General features: G+C 34.1%; 1 protein-coding gene across 3 annotated transcripts in view; it reads left to right on the top strand.

The window, feature by feature from the left end:
* DARS1 (aspartyl-tRNA synthetase 1) overlaps positions 1-22,095 on the top strand; it is a 64,791-nt gene extending 42,696 nt beyond the window's left edge. For all 3 annotated transcript variants that reach the window (XM_058715430.1, XM_058715431.1, XM_058715433.1), the window contains exons 5-16: positions 521-623; positions 4,104-4,184; positions 5,169-5,228; positions 6,722-6,833; positions 7,688-7,822; positions 10,351-10,498; positions 13,811-13,957; positions 15,458-15,500; positions 16,817-16,897; positions 17,979-18,090; positions 18,296-18,367; positions 21,432-22,095. In XM_058715430.1, the coding sequence (XP_058571413.1) occupies positions 521-623; positions 4,104-4,184; positions 5,169-5,228; positions 6,722-6,833; positions 7,688-7,822; positions 10,351-10,498; positions 13,811-13,957; positions 15,458-15,500; positions 16,817-16,897; positions 17,979-18,090; positions 18,296-18,367; positions 21,432-21,523 (1,186 nt within the window). In that variant the 3' untranslated portion in view covers positions 21,524-22,095. The remainder of the gene's footprint in view (positions 1-520; positions 624-4,103; positions 4,185-5,168; positions 5,229-6,721; positions 6,834-7,687; positions 7,823-10,350; positions 10,499-13,810; positions 13,958-15,457; positions 15,501-16,816; positions 16,898-17,978; positions 18,091-18,295; positions 18,368-21,431) is intronic.
* The last annotated feature ends 982 nt before the right edge of the window (positions 22,096-23,077 follow it).

Here is a 23,077-nt window from a genome sequence, read left to right on the forward strand (position 1 = left end):
TCCAATGACAGTGTGTACTCAGAAACTATAGGCAATGAGGGCTTAATTGCTGCAACCTAACTTCTTTTTATTACCTTGAAATATTTTCAGTTTACCTTCTTTTATTATTTAATTCCATTACATACCAATAATTGCATTAATTGAAGCCCATGCCTCTCCTTATAGGAAATGCTGATGTTTGTAAATTTCAACTATAGGAAGGGAAATGTTCTTTAATGAATAATTGAAAGACTTTTTTCTACTTTTCACAATTCAGTGCTAGTCCTGTTGCCATTTATGTTCAGAGTATTTTACGAATGGTAACTAAATTATGGCATCTAGAAAATCATCTCTTCAAGGAATCTCACAAGGTGTGCTACATAATAGCTTATTGTAAGTAGGTTAAATAGACTGACTTTATCTCAGGTGGCTTACTGTATTAAAGAAGAGTTTAATATATTCGGCTTTACTGTTGAAACACCAAATGAATTCTGACACCTCTGATGAGATGATTAAAGTTGAAAATTTTTTCTTTTGACAGCATCAACAAAGAGAGTATCGTAGACATAGAAGGTGTTGTGAGAAAAGTGAATCAAAAAATTGGAAGCTGTACACAGCAAGATGTAGAGTTACATGTTCAAAAGGTAACTTTTTTCAAAATATAAAATTGTGTACAGAAATAGATTTAAATGGTTCTTACAATCATGTCAAATCTATATGTTCTTAATTAGAGTTGATGTGTAAAATACTGAGTTTTATAAATTGATTACTGAATCAGTTAGCTTTTATTATGACAAACCACATCCCAGTATTTAGGGACTTAAAAGTATTTATTTGCTCATGATTCCGTATGTCTGGCAGTTAGGGTCATCGATCTGAGATGGCTCATCTGCTCTGCATGACAACAACGGGGCCTACTGATATTTCTGGGACATCTCTTCCTGTGGCCTTTTTTCATCCAGCAGACTAGCCCAGTCTTCTTGGCATGGTGCCAGAAGGGTTCCCAGCAGCAAGAGAGGAAAGCCCTAGTGTGTAAGCACTTTTCAAGCCTCTCCTTGTATCACATTTGCTAAATATGTCATTGGTCAAAGCAAGTCACATGAAAAAACTTAGATTTAAGGGATGGAGAAGTAGATGCCACCTCTTGATGGGAAGAAAGGCAGGATCTTTGAAAAAAGGTATGTAATCAGGAGCCTGAGGAATTATTGGAGCCATTTTTGCAATCTGCCACAGTCACATGGGGAAAAATATTAAAAAATATAAAATATATAAAACATGTCTGAAAAGCTATTATGCATTTACTTTACTGTGAACTTTCTTATAATAACTTCTAATGGTTGATTAATTACACTAACTCTTAATGATTATATTTCCTTATTGTCATCATATTTCTGATAATATACAGTATAGAGAAATCAAAAGAGGCAAAACTGTGTTGTTTTTACATTCTAGCAGTAACTTCTTTCATACAAGATTTACCCCACATTCATTTTGTTCTTGGACAAAAAAACTAGAAGTGTTCATTACCATTGACTTCTAAAATACTGTAAGTGAAAAAAAAAAAAAAAAAAAAAAATTGGGACGCCTGGGTGGCTCAGTTGATTGAGCATCCGACTTCGGCTCAGGTCACGATCTCACGGTCCGTGAGTTTGAGCCCCGCATCGGGCTCTGGGCTGATGGCCCAGAGCCTGGAGCCTGCTTCCGATTCTGTGTCTCTCTCTCTCTCTCTGCCCCTCCCCCGTTCATGCTTTGTCTCTCTCTGTCTCAAAAATAAATAAACGTTAAAAAAAAAATTTTTTTTTTAAATACTATAAGTGAACTCAAACATATTTAGTACTTTTGAAATAACCTTGCAGTTTTGAACCTGCAGTTCTCAGGTCCAGGCCTAGTTTGTATCTACAATATGCATCATTAAATTTTTCTTAAGGAGTAGATCCTTCCCATTCTCACCCCTGTATGTGTGTTTGTATGTGTGTGAGCATGTGTAAGAGAGCAGTCAGGGAGACTGACAGATGCAGAAAGACTCATACATGCACACTAATTTGGGAGTACTAGGTTGTATTTAACTGGAGTCGTCATGGGAACACTTCAAGACTTAAAAAATCTTATATTTATTACTGACTTGTCAGATTACTATGTTCTCTTTGTGTAAGCTTCATTTCATACTAAGCCCACCAAGAAGTAGGTAACCTAGTAAAAGCAAACCAACCTAAGGGTATGCTGACCAAGTAAAACAACCTCCTATCTTCCAAGTAACACTTCTTTTTCAATACTTTAATTAAAAATTTTTAGTGAATACAGCAAGTAAATGTACTTCCAAAATATTCTAGTTACCTGGGGTTCCTGGGTGGCTCAGCTGGTTAAGCTTCTGACTCTTGATTTCATCTCAGGTCATGATCTGAGGGATCATGGGATTTGTGGGATTGAACCCTGCATCAGGCTCTGTGCTGACAGCACACAGCCTGCTTGGGATTCTCTCTCTCCCTCTCCTACTTGTGTGTATGCATGCACTCACTCTCTCAAAATATAAACTCAAAACACTAAAATACTCTAATATTTAGCATTCAATACTTAATAAATGTTAATGAGAAATATAAAGCCTAAAAAGCTTACAAATTTTGTTTTAATGGAAATAATTATAAAGTATCTCACAAAGTATAAAGTATCATATCCTAAAAAGGATCTTATAAGAAGCACTGATTCTTTCCTATCATTTATTTATTTATTCAGCCAGCAGTTAGTGAGTACATACTTTCTTCCAGCACTGTGAAGTTATGGGGATCATAGTACTCACAACCTGATGAAGTGAATTTCTACTAGTTATAAAAGTAGAAGGAGTAGCTGTTCCATTCTCCAGCTTTGCATGGGAAATCACGTTTCTGTTAACTCATCAAAGGGAAACACTGTAACTTGAGTATAGAGGTGGTGACAAATCTATTTTACTATAAGGAGGACTGGAGTATCCTTCTGACACTTTTTCTTGAAGAGTCTGAGCTGAGTGCTAAATGCGATCTACTGAGTGGAAGAATATGATTTCCTTTCCTGAATTAACTAAATAAGGTCTCTTTCCCTTTTGTGCTTTAACAGGTTTTCCAGGCTTAGTTGGGAGTAACTAATAGGGTAACATGTTTTTAAGAGTAGCCAAAAAAACCCTAGCTCATTCTTTATGACCTAACTGCTTTTTAGTGCTAAAATGTACAATTAATGTGAATGAATTTAACAAATAAAAAGGAATTTTAACACCATAAAAGAATACCTTCTGTGGTGGCTTCCAACCCAGAAGAGCAGCAAGAAATGAGATATAAAGTAAGGAAGGGATATTTGGGAAAAGAATGAGAAAAGGGAGGAGATGTACAGCAGGGTTGGGTTGACTTTGGTCCTAGTGGTAGAAATGCCAAATGCTATTAACAGTGATAATAACACATTTGTTTAATGGCTCCCACAAAAGAGCAGAATGTTTTCATATTCATTACTCCATTTGATTCTCATTGCAGACCTTATTTTACAGAGTAGGATATTGAAGCTCTGAGGTTAAATGATTTGCCTAACAACAGCTTTTTTTTTTAAATTTTTTTTTTTTCAACGTTTTTTATTTATTTTTGGGACAGAGAGAGACATAGCATGAACGGGGGAGGGGCAGAGAGAGAGGGAGACACAGAACCGGAAACAGGCTCCAGGCTCCGAGCCATCAGCCCAGAGCCTGACGCGGGGCTCGAACTCACGGACCGCGAGATCGTGACCTGGCTGAAGTCGGACGCTTAACCGACTGCGCCACCCAGGCGCCCCAACCTAACAACAGCTTTTATGTGACAAAGCAAAGCCTTAAGTTGAGGCCCCTTGACTCCAGTTAGTACTTATTTGTCATATTGGTAGGCATATTAGTGTTTACAAAGTGTTAATATATGTGTTATCTCATTGTTCCAACAACATAGGGATGTTAACAAGAAATATTCCCATTTTATAGGTGAAAAAATATGTACATCTTTGTTTGATTCTTAGCAAGTAGTTTCAGTTAAGATGTATGCAAACATACCTTCATATTTAAGTCAACTGCAGATTTTTTTAAAGCAAAGATAACAGGTTTTGTGTGCTTCATGATATTTTTGGTAATCTCTCACTTTCAGATTTATGTGATCAGTTTGGCTGAACCCCGCCTGCCCTTGCAGCTGGATGATGCTGTTCGGCCTGAGGTGGAAGGAGAAGAGGTTAAAACTATATTTTTGAAATACTGTGCTTCCTCTGTATGTTTAGTTTACAAAACATTGAAAACTTGATGTACTACTTTTGTGTGAAGATATCTGTGATTTGATTTGAGCTTCATTTTTTATCTAAATTTACTTTTACATCAACAATTCTCAAACTTCTTAATCTCAAGATCCCTTTACACTCCTAAAAATAATTGCCCCCACAAACTTTTATATTCGTAGGTATATCTGTCAATATTTTGCAGTATTAGAAGTTAAAACAGGAAATTTTTCAGTATTAATTCTTTAAAAATAACAGTAATATCATGTATTTATGTATAATAATCTTATATGAATGACAAAAATAACTTTTTTGAAAAATATTTTCAAAAACAAAAAAGAATTTTGTGGCAAGAGTGACATTGTCTTACGTGTCTACACATCTTTATAATGTCTGACTTAATAGGCAACAATTAAATTCTCTTACCTGCCTCTGCATTTATTCTGTTGTGAAAGCACACATCATGAAACTTTAGAAAAACTCAGTACAGAGTGAAAATGTGTCATTGTGAAAAATAGGTTTGATTTCATGGACTCCTGAAAGTGTCTTTGGGACATTTAGTGGTGCCCAGAACGTACTTTGAGACCCACTACTCCATCAGCTTTTATCTGTTCCTTCAGTCTTTAGCAGGTAATATCCAGGAATCAATAAAGGCACAGGTGGTTAGTTCTTCTCATGTCCCAGTAATGAGGCAAGGCTTTGAGGCAATGTGAGATGTGAAGAAAGCATTGACCTCTGTTCATTCACATTTCTCTTCTTTCCATGTCTCTTTTAACAGTAACTTCTCTCTGGCCCTGCTTCTTGTTTCTCAGAATTCTGATTTGGGGGTATAATATTAACACACATAAGCACACCTATTCTCACTTAAAAGTAAGCATGGCTTCTTAAAGTGTTGTTGTGTTATTAAAAAAATTAGTAAAATCTGTTTTTTCATCTTTTTTTAGGAAGGAAGAGCTACTGTTAACCAGGATACAAGATTAGACAACAGAGTTATTGATCTCAGGGTATGCCTCATTTATTTATTAAGTGACATGATTGTACCAAAATCAAGGTGGGCAGGGATACCATACATGTCTCAAGTTTATAAAACTCATTGCCTATACATATGACAATACAGAAAGCAATGTACCTTACTGACTGACTGACTGACCCTTCCCCTAAAAAGAATTGCAGGCACAAGGACCGTGGAGCAGTAATTCATGGGATATTGACTTGCATTATTTTAAAATGACAAAGGAACATGAAGCCAATAAATGGGTTTGCTCCCAAGTGATACCTGTTTTTGACAAGTTAGTAAGTAAGAACATAACCATTAATATCACTACAAAATTGTGCAAGAAATTGTATGCACATTTTAGAATGACCAGGTAGAGATTAGTAATTAATGCCTCAATCCTTTGAATTTGATCTGAGCACAGAATTAATAAAAGAAGTAGTTGGCCCTTGTGGTTTATTTAGTAATCTCATAGGTCTTCTGTTTCCCTTTCTGGTTTGGTTGCAAGTGAAAGAGTTCAATGGTTTCATTATTGTAGTAAAACCAGTGTCATCTTTCTGTATGTTTTGACCACATCTTCCTCCTTAAATATTCTACCTAAAGCTTAAATTCTTTGTCACCTTAAGAGTTCTTTTCAACTTTTCTGCAATCATATGGGTCTACCTTTATTGTACACTCTTAACATTTCCCCTGAGTATTTGCTTTATTTGTCCCACTTCCTTTTTTATTTTCATCTGTAGTCTCTATAGAAGAGGCTGTAACAATAATCAAAAGTCCTTGATACTGCCTAGAAACCTCAGGTTTTTCATAATTTTGGCCACAGTAGTTAGACATCAAACTCTATTTGTCCATGCTATGTATTCCCACAAGTTTTTGGTTGTGCCTATAGAATTTGGCCCCAGTAGTTTTTTTCTTGGGTATCTTTTTTTTTTTTTTTTTTTTTTTTTCATTTAAATTCACTGCTACTGTTTTAAAGTAGGGATTTGCACGTTAAATGAAGATGGCTTTTCTTAAAAAGTGGGAAGTAAATCTGGCAATACTGTGGCATGGCAACATTACCTAGCACTCCAGACGGGGCATTATGTCCTCTACTATGCCCTGTACCACTCAGGAAGTGTCATTCATTTATTCCATTTATGTTATTTGTCTGGCCCTTGTAAGCATTCACATTTTTAACCCCTACTTTGACTTCACATTTTGGAAAGTATTGTGTACTTGAAATCTTTTGAGCGTCTTAGTTTATGTCTAAACTACTCTCTAATCTCTTATAGACTCTCAGCAAAGTCGAGTTGGAGACATCGGAGATTTTAAAAGGCAAAATTGCCATTCTCCTGTAATATGAAAAATATATCCTTATACTAATTGTCATCTGACCTAACTTTTCTCTCATACAATGAAGTGTTTCCTCTGTGAACTTTCCAGGCAGGTGGCCTGATTAGAAAATAACTCCATCTCAGTTAATGTGTGGAATTGATTTCATTAGATTTTATTGTTGTCTTTTAGACATCAACTAGTCAGGCAGTCTTCCGTCTCCAGTCTGGTATCTGCCAGCTTTTCCGAGAAACTCTAATTAACAAGGGTTTTGTGGAGATCCAGACTCCTAAAATTATCTCAGGTATGCTTTAAGAGATTTCTCTTAATTTTTAAAAATAAATTTGCTCTCCCCAAGCTGCTTAATATTAATTTTTTTTAATTTGAGAATCCCGACTATCTCTTAAGGTTTATTGCTATGAGACTTTTTATTTTGAAGACTGCTATATAGCAGCAGTCACATATCACTGACACCAATAATACAACATCTCCTTTCAGAAGTCATTATGTGGTAGTGATTATAAAATTAGGCAGTAGCACATGAAACAAGATTGTTGTTACATACGTTGCACTAGAAACTACTTTCATTATGTAGGTTTCTTTCTAAATTGGTATTGCAATTTTGTTTTGTATAAACTGCATTGTAATACTACTAAATACTACAAGTTAGAAAATCTCATTAATTTTCATTCTTATATGAGAACTTTATTTTAATCATTTAACTCTTTTTAAGTTGCTTAAATAACACTAAAAAGTGTATTACAAATGGCAGTTATAAATCAAGAATTGAACATTGTATTCTTGATAGAATACAATCATTAAGATAGAATCATTAAGAATATCTTCTCCTTTTTTAAAAAATATTTTGGCCTTCTACAGTAGCTTTAATAGATTTGAAATTGATGCATAAAGGGAGTGTATATATCCAAAAAAGCAAAATGAAGGGATAGCCAAAGAAGTAAATCTGATCTAAATATGAACTGTTTAGAACCAGGTATAAGACTTACATAGACTATGGTTTCTCTGCAATTTTTGATTTTCCAGTTTTTTTTTTTTTGAGTGAAATACTTAAACCAAAAGTATGTAAACTGTTTTTACTAGAACTTTGCATTGATAAGCTCACAGTTATTTATAATAACAAAAATGTTTACATTTCAGCTGCCAGTGAAGGAGGAGCCAATGTATTTACTGTGTCCTATTTTAAAAATAATGCATACCTGGCCCAGTCCCCACAGCTGTACAAGCAAATGTGTATTTGTGCTGATTTTGAGAAGGTTTTCTGTATTGGACCAGGTAAGGTGTTGGTGGTTATGGTTTTCTCAAAATTTATTAATTGTACTGTAGTTATGGTTTTAGGAACACATTTTACATACAGATATTTTATTATTGTTGTTTTTTAATGTTTATTTTATTTTTGAGAGAGCATGCAAGCAGGGGATGGGGAGGGAGGGGGAAAGAAGATCTGAAGCAGGCTTTGCACAGATGGCCGTGAGCCCGATGCAGGGCTCAAACCCACAAACCATCAGCTCATGACCTGAGCCGAAGTTGGACACTCAACCGACTAAGCCACTCAGGTGCCTCTAGGTACAGACATTTTGAAAGCTTAAATCCTTTTATATGTTGGCTATGTAAACACTAGACTTTAAAAACTTGGGGCATCTGGGTAACTTAGTGGGTTAAGCATCTGACTCTTGATTATGGCTCAGGTCATGATCTCATAGTTCCTGAGTTTGAGTCCCCAGGTTGGGCTTCACAGCCAGCCAGAACTTGCTGGGGATTCTTTGTTTCTGTCTCTTGTCTCATGTCTCTCCCCCATGCTTGCTGGTGAGCTCACTCACACTCACTCTATCTTGTTCTCTCTCGAAAGAAATAAACTTTAAAACAATTTTTTTTGGAGGGGGGGAGCCACTAGACTTTTAGGGAAAAAAGACAATGTGCTTAGGTAGAAATTCCCCCCCCCCCCCACAAAATTGTATGCTCAATAGTTCTTTAAGTAGTTGAACATCGCTTATGTGAATAGATGCATAACCATTTGATATCCCTACAGAAGTTTGCTGAAGAAAATGTTTGCCTAGGAAGATCTCATTTTAAAAATGCATGCTTTGATAATATATGCCCTCTGAAATATACCGGAGTATATTATTTATTATTATTTAGGTGTAATTAGCTCCTGTTTGGACTCTCAACTCTCCATGAACACTAAAGAACAAGTAGTTGCGATCTTTTGAAAAATGTAATTTGTTGTCCTTGATAACCCCTTACTACTGTTGTAAGCTTACAAATGTACCTCTGTATACTCTGCTACCAATTTTATTTCAGAGCTGTTCTATTTTAGTATTATTGTTTGTACTGTTCTTAGTATTGAGAATGTGCTATAAAGTCCATTAGAATTTATTAACAAGAAATATCTGATATTTACTTGGTTATGTTGACATAGTTTTTAAGAAATATTGGCTTAAAGTTAAGCATGGACACATAATCATGTGGCAGATTATTTAATAAAGTGGATTATAAGCAAAAACCAGCTTTGCTTCATTCTGTAAAACTTACCAAGTTATTTTGTATATATAAGTTTTTTGGTAGCTAAATAAAAATTAAATACCTGCTGTTAGAAACTGGCAAGTGCATTAATTGTGTTAATTTTCTGGATTTATTAACTAATTTTTTAAATGTATGCTGCATACATAGCCTTGTGCTAGATAACATGTACATAAAAGAAAAATCAACCAGCACTTCTCAAATGTTAATGTGCACATGAATCACTTGAAGATCTTGTTAAAATACAGATTCTGACCGTTAGGTCTAGAGGGAGGCTTGAGATTCTGCAGTTCTCACAAGCTCCCAGGTACTGCTGATGCTGCTGATTTGCAGACCATGTTTTGAGTGACAAGGGAATAAACATTGTCCCTGCTCCCCAGACAGAATAAGACATGCATACATATTGCAGTCTCAGGGAATAATCAACTGATTTTCACAGTGAATAATCAGATTGTGCTGTGTACAATCAGCAGATTGGTGTTAATTATGTAGTATAGATAGTGTAAAAAGAGGGAGAAGATGGAATTTGCTAGAGTTACCAGAAAAGAGAATGCAAACTGAAGTGGGCTTTAAGGACAGACTACATTTTCTAGTTAGCAGAAGCAGAATGAGTAAAGAGCATGGGAGAAAATAAAAAATAAGACTAGTTAGTGTTAAGAAGAAATGGAAAATATAGGGTAAGATTAAATTATAAAAACATAAAGGTTTTAGATTTTTTGTCATTCAGTCACCATTTGGGAACCATTGATGATCAGTAGATAATTAGTTAATTACTGAGCAAGGATGTGTTATAGGAATATTTGTAGAAAAGATGGAGCAGAGCTCGAGTCAGGAAGACTGGGAAAGGAGGACAGTACAGTGTGGACAATAAGAGCTGGACTGAGGTAATGGCTAGAATATATATAATGTTATTTCATTTTTACAAATTTCATTTAGCTTGAGTCAAGTTTTAATAAAATTGAGAAGAACTCACTGTTGGACCTATTTTTAATTACTGAGAAGGCTCTTCAGGATCTTGCACTCCCTCGGGATTCTCCTGAGCCTCATTTATTAATTTACATTTGTTACAGCTTTTACTACATGATTTTAAGAGTTGATAATGAACTTGCTGTCCAAGAGAATGCTGAAACAGATGGCTTATCAAAAGTCTTTCCAAAACCCTATAATGATAATGAAAATCATACCATTTGAGTACTAGTAAATAAAATTTTATGTTTAAGTCCCAAAATTTCCAAATTCCCAAAATTTCCATTTACTGTTTGTTTCTTTTATTAATGTTACAGTATTCAGAGCTGAAGACTCAAATACCCACAGACATCTAACTGAATTTGTTGGTTTGGACATTGAAATGGCTTTTAATTACCATTACCATGAAGTTGTGGAAGAAATTGCTGACACCTTAGTACAAATATTCAAAGGACTCCAAGAAAGGTAAAAACATATTTTATATCCCTATGTGGACTTAATGTCTAATCAGTTTGAGTTCTTCAAAATAAAGCAATTCATGAATTGAAACGTGTAAAGCTATATATATAAACATATATATATATATACACACACACACACGGAGGAGAGCACTTGCCACTTAGATGATCAGTAGTTAATTATTGAAAAAATGTATACTTCAAACTAGTACTTCTAGATCCAAGTCAGCTTGGACTTCAGCTAGTTAACCTCATTTTGGTGGGGAAGTTTACCAGATTGTGAACCAACCTAACTATATTTTTCCCTTTATGTTACATCCTGAATGTCTGAAAGAAATGCAACCTATATTACCTTTATAACAGTTTATTAACAAACTGGTAGTGGTAATAATAATAATGTGCTGATAAGAATCTTATAGAAAGTTAATAAACATGTTCAGGATGTTCAAAAAATTGAATTATGTAAAATGTTCACATTAGGTATACCCTCTAAAGTGGCAAATAGTTTCTCCCTTAAAGGTCATTGAAAGTTGTTTACTTGTGATGATGTTTAACACCGAGAAAATAGGAAAAGAAAATGGAAAATAAGTTTAGTAAGATCAAGAGTCTTTTTTTTCCTTTCTCCATATTTGAAACAGTACTTAAATATTAGGCTAGAGTAGATTTATCTAATGCTCTGATAACTGACAAAGGACTGTATTTGAAGTTTTTATTTGAAGAGTACTGATTTAACTGTTAATTGTTGATGTATTTGGATATGCGTCATTGATACTTAAAAGGGATTCAGAAAATACTGTGAGTCTTATTTACTCCATTGCAAGTCTAAATTAATCATTGATCTTACAAAAATCTTGTAGCATAAGCACCAATATTTTCCAGGTGTTCTCTGCATTGCATTGTTACTTTGATGACTACGTAATTGTAGACAGCCTTTTTTTTTTTTAAACTTAGTTGTCTGAAACATTTCAGTACAGTTTATTTAAAGCAATTTTCATTCAGATAATCTATGGGACAACTAATGTTTCCTTATAAAATAAAATACCATTTGAAACTACAGTGAAGGAACAGAGCTTTTCTCATTTTCTTTTCACATTTATAACTCAAGAAAGTTTCTGACGTCTGTTTATTTTGGGTTTTGATATCTTCTCTCTTTAATACTAGAATATAAAATTTCCACTTTGGTTTTTGTAATAACAGATCAAGCATGAATTGGGCCCTTGGGTTTAATCAAATCTTTGTTTACAAATTAGAGACTCAGACACCATCATCACTAGACTTTTTCAAGTAGACTTAAGGTGGCAACCTAGAAAGAAAAGCCTTTTTATATTAAGTCATTTAGTAATTTTAAGTTTCTGTGTCAGTTTTAAGTTGGATTACCTAGCTTGTGTCATGTCCCTCTCATGTTTATCCTTAGTACTTATTTCTCATAGAATAATATACAAATGTATTTTAAAATATTGGTAGTTATATTTTTGTATTACCATTAATAGAAACGAATGGGGATTAATATCCAAGGCAAAGAAAGGCAATTTAAAAATCAATTTTGGGGAGGCACCTGGGTAGCTCAGTTGGTTAAGCATCGGACTTCAGCTCAGGTCATGATCTCACAGTTCATGAGTTCAAGCCCCACATCAGGCTCTGTCCTGACAGCTCAGAGCTTGGAGCCTGCTTCAGATTCTGTGTTTCCACCTCTCTCTGCTCCTTCTCCACTTGTGCTTTCTCTCTCTCTCAAAAATAAAAATTTTTTAAAAAAATTAAAGATCAATTATTGGGATCTTCTTAACCCTTCTTATTACATCACGATTTGAATAAATCGGGTGCACAGGTGGCTTCAGTCAGTTAAGCGTCCGACTTTGGCTCAGGTCATGATCCCAGTTCACAAGTTCGAACCCCACATCGGGCTCTGTGCTGACAGCTCCGAGCCCGCCTTGGATTCTGTGTCTCCCTGTCTCTCTGCCTCTCTCCAGCTTGTACTCTCTTTCTCTCTCAAAAATAAATAAAACATTAAAAAAAAAAAAAGATTTTAATAAATCAATGGCTAAGCTTTATTGCTCCCATGAAAGTCTTTAAGACTAATCAGGAGATGATAATGTTTTAATTTCTACTGCTTTCATGGAATATAAACATACTTTTCAATCCTATTAGTTACATAAAATTTCAAGACACATACAAAATAGAAAGATTGGCCTAATGAACCCCCATGTACTCATCACCCAGTTTCAACTATTGTTAACCCATGGCCAATTTTGTTTACCCATTTCTCCCACCCCCTATTATTTTGAAGCAAATCCCAGCTATCATTTCATCCATAAATAGCAAAGATATGCTTTTTAAATCTTACTAAAATAGGATCTTCCACAATTAATTGCAGTAAATATTTGTCTTGTGCCTGTTGTTTAAAGTGTTTATAGTGGTTATTAAAATGGGAAATTGGCACTTACAAACTTACAGTATAATGGGGGTGGGGGAAGATAACTATTCATTAATTTGGTCTACCTTGATGATAACAAGTGTTAAAGGATTAAAAAGCTCCTTTTAATGCCTCATAAAATGGGTATTTTATATTACTAACAGCGTTAACTGGTGTAAGTTATGGTTTTTAATCCTTTAATACCACTGGGGTGGCAAAACAAGATGAGACTGAGAAAGGTGTTAAATATTTTGAGTATTTAAATTTTGTCTTTAACGTAAAGAATTTGTTGATAACACTGTTTCCTGGTGCATACACTGATTCAAAGAATGATTTTGTATGACATAGGTTCTTAACACCTACCAGGTGTTTTTTTTCTTAGCTGTTGCCACTACTACAGAAGAACCTAAAAGCCCCCAAGGCAATTTTTGTATTGAGGCTGATGTTACACAAAACAACATTACTCTAAAAGCATTTTCTTTTGAGCTACCTCTGAATTTAAAAATTTGTTATCAGTAGAACACATAGAACTAAGAGTACGTGCAGTAGACTCTTGGGTCTACATCAGCCGGCCATTAGGGAATGGGCTCCCCAGACAGCTAGAAGCGTCTGTGGGGCTGAGTGGTTCACCTGAAGAAGACACTTGGCTGACCATGGAGCTGCTACTGCTACCACCACTGAACCTACTCAGATTGCCCTTTCCTCATTGTTGCACATATAATGACTCCTGTGAAATGTTAAAAATGTTTCTTTGTTTTAAAAAATATATATATCAAGTGTGTAGAAGAATAGAACTATATGCTCCTTATTTCATCAGTATCAGTAAAATTTTTATGTGTTGCCACAGTGACCTCTTGTGGAGAAAACACTTCATATATTTTTTTATTAACTGCATCATTGTACAAATAGGTTTCAAACTGAAATTCGGACAGTGAATAAACAATTCCCATGTGAGCCATTCAAATTTTTGGAGCCAACTTTAAGACTGGAGTATTGTGAAGCATTAGCTATGCTTAGGGAAGCTGGAATCGAAATGGGAGATGAAGAAGATCTGAGGTTTGACTTTGTGATTTTTTAAAATTTTTACTAAATTAGATTTAAGATATGAAAGAATGAGTATATTAATGAGTGATGATCTTTTTTTCACCCAGGTAATAAACCTCAGTTTTATTAACTTTGGTATAGAGCATGATCCTGGTTTGTTTAATGTGTGATCTGAAATAAAATGTTGTTTGATGTGGTTTGCCTGAGCTTCGATAGTTTTGTTTATAAAGACCATTTTTTTGTCCCCACCTACCCCATATTTGTAACACTTTAAAGATAGTGACTACTGCCTATGATTTTGTCATCTAATATGTTAGTTCTCTTTCTAAGTCATTGTGTTAGAGAGGGTAGACAGCAGTCTAAATCCATCACCACACAGGATTAGGGCGTAAAATTACAATCTCCAAACTTATAAAAATATCTGTTCTTTATTTGGTATATGGTATTATGCTATCTAAATTCACATCATATATCTTATAATTTTGAAGCAAATTATGTGGTTTAATAAAGCAGTTACTATCTACGGTACTTATATTTTGTTCAAAAGTTCTTAAGTTAAAATATTTAACCCCTCACAATAATTTGTACGGATGTAGGAGTGCAAGGGATGGTGGTTGTCTTTTTTAGGGCTTTTTTTAAGCGTATTTTGCTCAAAACTCTTTATTTTTGTTTCTTTAACAGTAATACGCACTTATGGCTTTAAGCATCTCCTTTGTTGCTAGATTGCATTTTAAAGCAAACTATAAATTCTGTAATTATTTTAAGCTGAGCAATATTTTTTTGATTATTTTGGCAATTGTTCTTACATAGGATAGAAGCTAAAGTAACAGCCTCTTAGGTATAGAAATTTAATAGGTTTATATAACACTATTAAATTTTAAAGACTTGGAAATACTGATTTTTGTTTTATAAACCTTTGATAAAGAGTAACTTAGAGGCACCTGGGCAGCACATTCAGTTAAGCATCTGACCTTGATTTCAGCTCAGGTCATGATCTCACGGTTGTGAAATCGAGCCCCACGTCACTCTGCACTGAGCATGTAGCATGCTTGGGATTCGCTCTCCTCTCTCTGCCCCTTCCCTGCTTCCCTGCTCTCTCCCTGCCCCTTCTCTCTCTCAAAACAAATAAACTTAAAGAGTAACAAAAAAGAGATGATTTTAAAGTAGAACTACTTAATGGCAAGAATGTAGCCTATGTTGCTATAGTGAACTTTTATTATGTATGATTGTGGGAAATTATTCATCCATGTTATTTCTGAATCTGTGAATTACTAAATCTGTTTATCATTTTATTTAAATATTTTTGAGTAGCACCTACTAAATGTTAAGTCACTGTAATTGCCTTTTTAAAAAAGAGCGGGATAGACAATTATGTATTTTGTCCACATTTTTTATCCTTTGAGAACCTCAAATAGAAGAGGTGCCTTATTAACTTAAAACTATTTAAAGTTGCTATTTGATCTTTAAATATCTAATTTCATGGAGTTTTTTTGGTTTTGTTTTCTTCTTCAGTACACCAAATGAAAAACTGTTGGGTCGTTTGGTGAAGGAAAAGGTAGGACTACATGCTGGATTTCTTTTTCTAAATCTGGTACTAAAGAACAGTTGCAGGGGGGACTTCCAGAATGTTAACATTCCAGAATAAATTAAGAAACCAAGGAGGCTGATAGATTTTTTTTAATTCTTGGAGAAATAAAAAATATTCAGACAAGCTTTGCTGAGTAAGTTTGATTAGCTCATTATTTGATTTTTGTACTAAGTTGTACTGAGGTATCCCTAAAAGTAGTATCTGTATCAGACTGTCAGGTTAGTCAGAAAGGACCTCAAGATGATTTGAAATTATTTAGAAACAATCTTTTCTGAGTACCCTCACTGATTAATGGGACTTGAAGGTGAATGAGTTTTCTTTTCTGCCTCTGCTGCTTTCCTATCTCATTTTTTAAAACTCGAAAGAAGATAAAAGCTGAATTTAGTGTGATCTTCCAAGAAATACAAAGAATTGTGTGTGAATGAAGACAGACCTTGAGCTCCTCCTGCTGGTTGTACTCAAGACTGACTGGGGAGCTCACTTCTTTCTGAAACTGCAGTATTGAGTTTACACCTTTAAAGTGCTGTTTCAGCAGAGCTGGTTCCGGTTTGTCAGCTCTATTGACTTTCCCTCTGTGCTTGAGTTGTAGCAAAATGGTTAGCATCAAAACCGTTGAAATGTGATTGTTTTTCATTAAATCTGGATCATATAATAATTATTCTTTCTAACAAAAATGTCATAACTTCATGTTAATGTTACTGATTTATTTCAATTATAGTTTTCATTTGAAGAAAACTACCAGATTTCTTTTAGATGTCTGTACAAAATTTTAAATTATTGGGAAAATAATCGAGGTTTTTTTGAAGATGAATATTGTAAAAGATGCCAGTTTTTCCTAATATAATTTATAGATTTAATATAGTTTTTGTAAAGCCCAAAGAGATTTAGAATAATTTAACAAAAGTTAAATTGTATCTGAAATTAGATTAACAAAGGAAAGGAATGAAAATCACTTTATTGCAGCATAATTTTTAATGGGGAAGAAATTACAAAGAGATTACATATCCAAAAAAAAGAAAGAAAGAAAGAAAACAATATTTGAACTATTATTGAATAATAAAAGCTCCCAAAAATTAATTATTAGAGGAATTTATAACATGATGGCAAAATACCATAGGATACAGATGTTCCTTGAAAGAAGCAGAATATTTATTGTATATACAGTGTAATTATAGTAATTTTGAAGACAAAACTTATTTTTAAAAAGACAATTACCAAAATGTTAGCCTTATTTTTACTTTGGTTAAAAATTTTTTTAATTTATTTTAATCATTTTTTTATAGTATGATACAGATTTTTATATTCTTGATAAATATCCATTGGCTGTCAGACCTTTCTATACCATGCCTGACCCAAGAAATCCCGTAAGTAATTTTATTTTAAATAATGGGGGGGGGGGGAAGCTTTATTGTGACTTTGTTAAATTGTACAATGGGAATAATGGTTTTCATCAGTAATTTGCAATTTTGATGGGCCACTATATATATTACTACTAGTTTCTGCCAATTCAGGTCAGAATGATATTATGAAATTTGAATATTCCAGAAAATTAGTCCCAAAGCCTACATTAAAAATCATTTTCATGGTTCATTTTTTGAAGATTTATGAAGAAGAAATGCCATATAAATAATAAATAGGATCATTAGATTTGCAGACTATAGTGCATATTATTATCATTGACTTTGAACTAAAAAAACAACATTTTGTCCTGGAAGTTCATTTAATTGGTATTGTCTTTTGACCTTTTACCTTTTTTCCATTACAGTGCTTCCCAAACTTCAGTGTGCATCAGAATCACTTGGGGGGCTTTTTAAAACACAGATGACTGGGCCCCATCGCCAGACTTTCTGATTAGTTAGTCTTGAAGGAGCTTAATAATTTGTATTTCTAACAAGTTCTGGGTAATACTGAGGCTCCTGATCCAGGAATCATACTTTGAGAACCATTGGTTTACTGGAAGACAGGGAAAGTAAGTTAAAACATGATAAGAGAAGTTAAGCTATGGTAAACTGATGTTCAATTTACTTTTGTTAAAATTTTTAAAAATCTAAATTAAAAAGACTACACCTGTTGATAATTTGAAGTTCCAAAAATGTCTCAAAATTCTATCATACTTAAAAACATTTCAGATGATAAAGTGAAATGAGAATCGGCACTACTTCTTACAAGTTAGATATGGTGCTCTGATTTGTTATTGGAACATGTTAGAGGAGGGGGCTATAAAATCTGATAGAGGGAAGGAAGAAGTTATTCTGCTCTCACTAGTTTAATCTTGTTTTGGAGAAACAAATTGTGTTCATTGAAGCAGATTGCATCATTAATTTTAGGGGGAAATGGCCTTGCTCTTTGAACAACAGATTTTTTTTTCTCTCATATGAGTAATGGAAATAGAGTGATAGCCACTAGAAGAGTGGTGTTTTCTTGTGTGTTTGCTTTGCCCTGCAGAAGCAGTCCAACTCTTACGATATGTTCATGAGGGGAGAAGAAATACTGTCAGGAGCTCAGAGAATACATGATCCTCAGCTGCTAACAGAGAGAGCCTTACATCATGGAATTGGTAAACAACTTAAATATATTTGGGAGAGTAATGTATATTGTGAAAAAAGCACATTTTAAACCTTTTAAAGACTTCTCAGAAACATAGTTATTTGTTTTAATCTTTACTGAACAATAATTATTGCTTGGTACTTTTTTTTGAGTTACTAAATAAAATGATAAAATATGTTGGGCTTTTGAGTTTGTTTGTTTGTTTTTTTTCCTAGATTTGGAGAAAATTAAGGCATACATTGATTCCTTCCGCTTTGGAGCCCCTCCTCATGCTGGTGGAGGCATTGGTAATACTATTTTAATATTATGACAATATAGTTCCAATTCAGATTTCATTTGGCAAAGTGTTCATTCATTTCTAACTAAATTTCTTCAACATGAGACTTCAAAAAGTAAATTTTATATATTGTTATTGTTTACAAATAGGTCCATAAGTGCTAAGTATGGTACAAATTTGAATTATAACAAATTTTGCGAGTTATGACTAAATGAAAATGTGACTTCCAAGGAACAAAATGAATAGCTAATTTGTGTGTAAAATATTGTAATAAATTTCTAGCCATTTTTTTCTCTGAAGAGTTGAGAAGCAAAATGTCTTTTAAATTGAGTATCCTGTTTTCTTTATGCATCCATGAGTTCATTCACAGTAGCCCAAATTGAAGCTCTCCCTAGAGTTAGCTTGGATTGTTGCTAAATATTTTGTTGTAATGTAATGGTTCATTGGCTTTTAGGACCACTTCTAGAGTAAATGTAAGAGACCACTCTGATTTACAAAGGGTAAGGGGCACCTGGCTGGCTCAGTCACAGAAGCATGCAACTCTTGATTTCAGGGTTGTGAATTCAAGCCCAACGTTGGGTGTAGAAATTACTTTTAAAAAATAAAGAAATCTGGGCACTTGGGTGGCTCAGTCAGTTAAATGTCCGACTCTTCGGCTCAGATCATGATCTCACGGTTCTTGAGTTCCAGCCCCACATCAGGCTTTGTGCTGACAGTGCCAGAGCCTGCTTGGGATTCTGTCTCCCTCTCTCTCTGCCCCTCCTTCCCATGAGAACACATGCTCTCTGTCTCTCTCTCTCTCTCAAAATGAATAAATAAACTTAAAAAAAATAAATTTATAAAAAATAAACCTTTTAAAAGTAAATGAGTAAGTAAAAATTTAGCTCAATTTTTAGGTGTCCCTATCAGAACTTTTCTTAAAATATTTATTTATTTTGAGAGAGAGATAGAATCCCAAGCAGGATCCACACTGTCAGCACAGAGACCGACCCAGGGCTCTAGCTCATGTATTGTGAGATCATGAGCTGAAATCAAGAGTCAGATCTCAACCAACTGAGCCACCCAGGCACCCCCTAGATGTCCCTATCAGAGACTCTTAAAAGAATTCTGAATGTATAGTTTCCTTGAAATTTTTGTTTGATGTTTGTTTGGGTGGGAGGGTTGGTGAATGAATAATATAGTACTGTAAAATTTTTCAAATTAAAAGGGTATAGAAGAGTATGTATTCATCTCCCTGTAAGAAACTATTGTTGCTAGTTTTATTTTTACCTTTGCAAAGATAATCTTTGCATATGCAAAAGTAGACACTTTTAAAAATACATTTTTACACAAATTGTAGCATACAATATAAATCATCCAGTACCTTGCATTTGTCACTTACTGTATTTTCTCATTTGTTCCTTATCAGTACTTAGACATTTTCAGTATTTTTTTAACACTACATAGAATCAATCCATTGAAAGGGTACATCAAAATTTGATAGACATGTAGGTTGATACCAGCCTTTTGTTACTACAAACAGTGCTCCACTGGATACAGAATTTAGTTGTTTTTGTTCGTTTGTTTTAATGTTTATTTATCTTTGAGAGAGAGAGTGTGAGCAGGGTAGGGGCAGGGAAAGAGGGAGACCCAGAATTTGAAGCAGGTTCCAGTCTGTGAGCTGTCAGCACAGAGCCCAACATGGGGCTCAGACTCACAAAACCATGAGATCTTGACCTGAGCTCAAGTCAGATGCTTAACCAACTGAGCCACCCAGGCGCCCCTAGAATTTAAGTTTAAATGGGAAATGCACAACTATTTTCTCTCAGAGTATGCAGTAATGTGCATTTTGTTTAATTCACATATTTTTGTGACTGATTGACAATGTAAATTTTAATCAAACTTGCGGACATTTGAATTGTTATCAAATACCACTCATTTTTTGGTAATTAATGATTAAAGAGAAGATGTGATATAGTCGGGTTTTTAGATTGGTATTAGATTAATACAAAGTTCGAATTTACAGCTGCAGATTTTTTGGTAAGGAATAGCAATAAAAATGTTAATTCTCAGGGGCGCCTGGTGGCTCAGTTGGTTAAGTGTCTGACTCTGATTTCAGCTCAAGTCATGATCTCATCAGGCTCTGCACTGGCAGCATAGAGCCTCCTTGGGATTCTCTCCTCTTTGCCCTCCTCTCACTCACTCATGTGCTCTCTTCCTCTTTCAAAAATAAGTAAACATTTTTAAAATGTCAATTCTCTTATTTATATTTCTGTTTTAGAAGTTAAATACATTCCTGGGGCACCTGGGTGGCTCAGTTGGAAGAGCCTGCGACTCTAGACCTTGGGGTCATGAGTTTGAGCCCCACATTGGGTGTGGAGATTACTTAAATAAAAACTTAAAGAAAAAAAAGAAGTTAAATACATCCCTTTAAAATTAAAAGTTATTGCTGTATAAAAATATTCTTTGCATTTTTTCTATAATGTCTTCTACAACTTTGGTGAAATAAATTACACACACAGAGTTTCATTTGCTAGTTCTTTTCGGTTTCTTAGGTGGTACTTGGTCTTAATTCTGACAGTGATACAGTATTTAAGTCACATATCAAAATCAGTCTCTTCTGCACTCAGAACATTTACAATAATGTATCCTAGAGTCTTATACTAGGAACCACTACATTACACATCTATTGAATTACAGTAAATTTCTGGTGCTTCCATTAATAAACTTCCCTGAAGAAGTTTATGGCTCTCGTCTTATACTGATGGTCTAGACTACATAATTAAGATTCTGGTCCCATTCGAAAACATACAGGCTTATAAAATGACTTTTTTGTGTTTGCTTAAATCATAAGTTTTGTATATTTACAAGATTTTTGTAGTTCACAGAATCCATACAACTTAAGGATATCTCATTTAGTCCTTCCCACATACAGCATCATTTCTATTTCTGTATCAGACCCAAAACAGTTCATTTTAAATAAACTCAAAATAATAGAAGTATTTTGTTGATCGACGATACTATGTTGGTAGTTTCAATAAGTAAGACCCTGAAAGGTTTTCAGAAAAGGAATTAATGATTACTTTTTTCCCTAGGATTGGAACGAGTCACTATGCTTTTTTTGGGATTGCACAATGTTCGCCAGACCTCAATGTTTCCCCGTGATCCCAAACGACTCACTCCTTAAAGAAAGCTGTGCTGTTTTTATTCTTTCCAGTAACCTGCTATTGATCAGGCTATTCCTTAAACTACTACAATGGAGTATATGTTTTATCTAAAGTGCCACAGTTACTTTGGATTAATTCAATATAGGTTACTTTAAAAGAGAAGATTTTTATAACTTTGGACATGCTTCAGTAGGAAATGGTTGAACATTTTAATGAAAAATTCATATGGTTATGTTAAAAAATTCATATTGCATTACTACAATAAATGTTAACAATTTTAAACAGTTCAGATTGTGTAAGGTTTTTTTTTCTTTTCTATTTTACAGTGGCTATATTAATGTCTTAAATTTTCAATATTTGGGCTTATTTTTTTAAATTCTGACATTGAAATAACAGTTTCAGGGAACTGAGATTTTAATGAATGTATAATTGACATATTATGGAAAATTAAGCAGAAAGTGTCAGTTCTTTAAAGTTGTTCCCAGAAATCATGTAAAGCAGGTGAAAATACTGGTTAGAAAATATTCAAAATAATGCTGTATTAAATTGTTAAATTCTAAATTGAATTTCAATAAAATTTTAAAACTCGTTACATTTGTCTGTGTGATTTCATGGCAGTCTGATTTTGTAACTGGTTCTTGGCATTTGTAATTTGGGAAAAGAAAAAGTACACAACTGATTTATGTAAATACCTAAAAACAAATGAATGCTGATATATTCGCAACATGTATTCATATCAAGATACAAGTTCAGATGGATTATAGGAGGATAGCATTCTTAAAGCTGAAAGCTTGGGTTGCTTAATAGCCTATTTCATATAGATTAAAAAGTATTGCCGAATTTTCCTTTTTTTTTTTTTTTTTTTAAGTTTATTTGTGAGAGAGAGCATGAACAGGGGAGGAGCAGAGGAAGAGAGAGAATCGCAAGCAGTCTCCACACCATCAGCACAGAGCCTGACGCACAGCTCGGTGCCCAGTTCAAGAGTCAGATGCTTAACTGACTGAGCCACCCAGACACCCCTCTATTTCATTTTTAACTGGTACTAATATTTAGTGGGTGTCACTAAATTAATGCACTCTCATTTTTCCTACCAAAAATAAATTTTTGTGTAAGAATTACAATTAGAACACTTTCTCTCTATTAAATATGTTGTTAATGTTAATTCTACAGTGAACCACATTAATGGGCAGGAACAAAACAAATATTTTCCTACAGGAAGAGAAAAACCAATACAGAAAAAGAGGGAGGTCAGAAAGTTAGGACATTACTCCTGGAACATAAACATCTGCCTGTTACTGTTGAAAGTTCATTTATTTTACCACCTAGATTATAAGCCTCTGTGAAAGTACAGACTCAATTTTTATGTGTTTCCTTCATATTCTACTAGACTATCTTGAGTACAGTTGGCACTCCAAAAGTATTCAAGAAATTTAAGCCACACCAAGAACAAATGGACTACTAACCATCTTTTTCTATATTAATTCCCAGGCCCTAAACTAATAATGGCCTAAAGCTGTTCTCAAATTCATAGAATTATAGCTTCTTTCAAAGTAAACAGTCTGTAAAGTCCTAAA

This window comes from Neofelis nebulosa, chromosome 2 (genome assembly GCF_028018385.1).
Source record: "Neofelis nebulosa isolate mNeoNeb1 chromosome 2, mNeoNeb1.pri, whole genome shotgun sequence".
NCBI classification, from domain to species: Eukaryota; Metazoa; Chordata; class Mammalia; order Carnivora; family Felidae; genus Neofelis; species Neofelis nebulosa.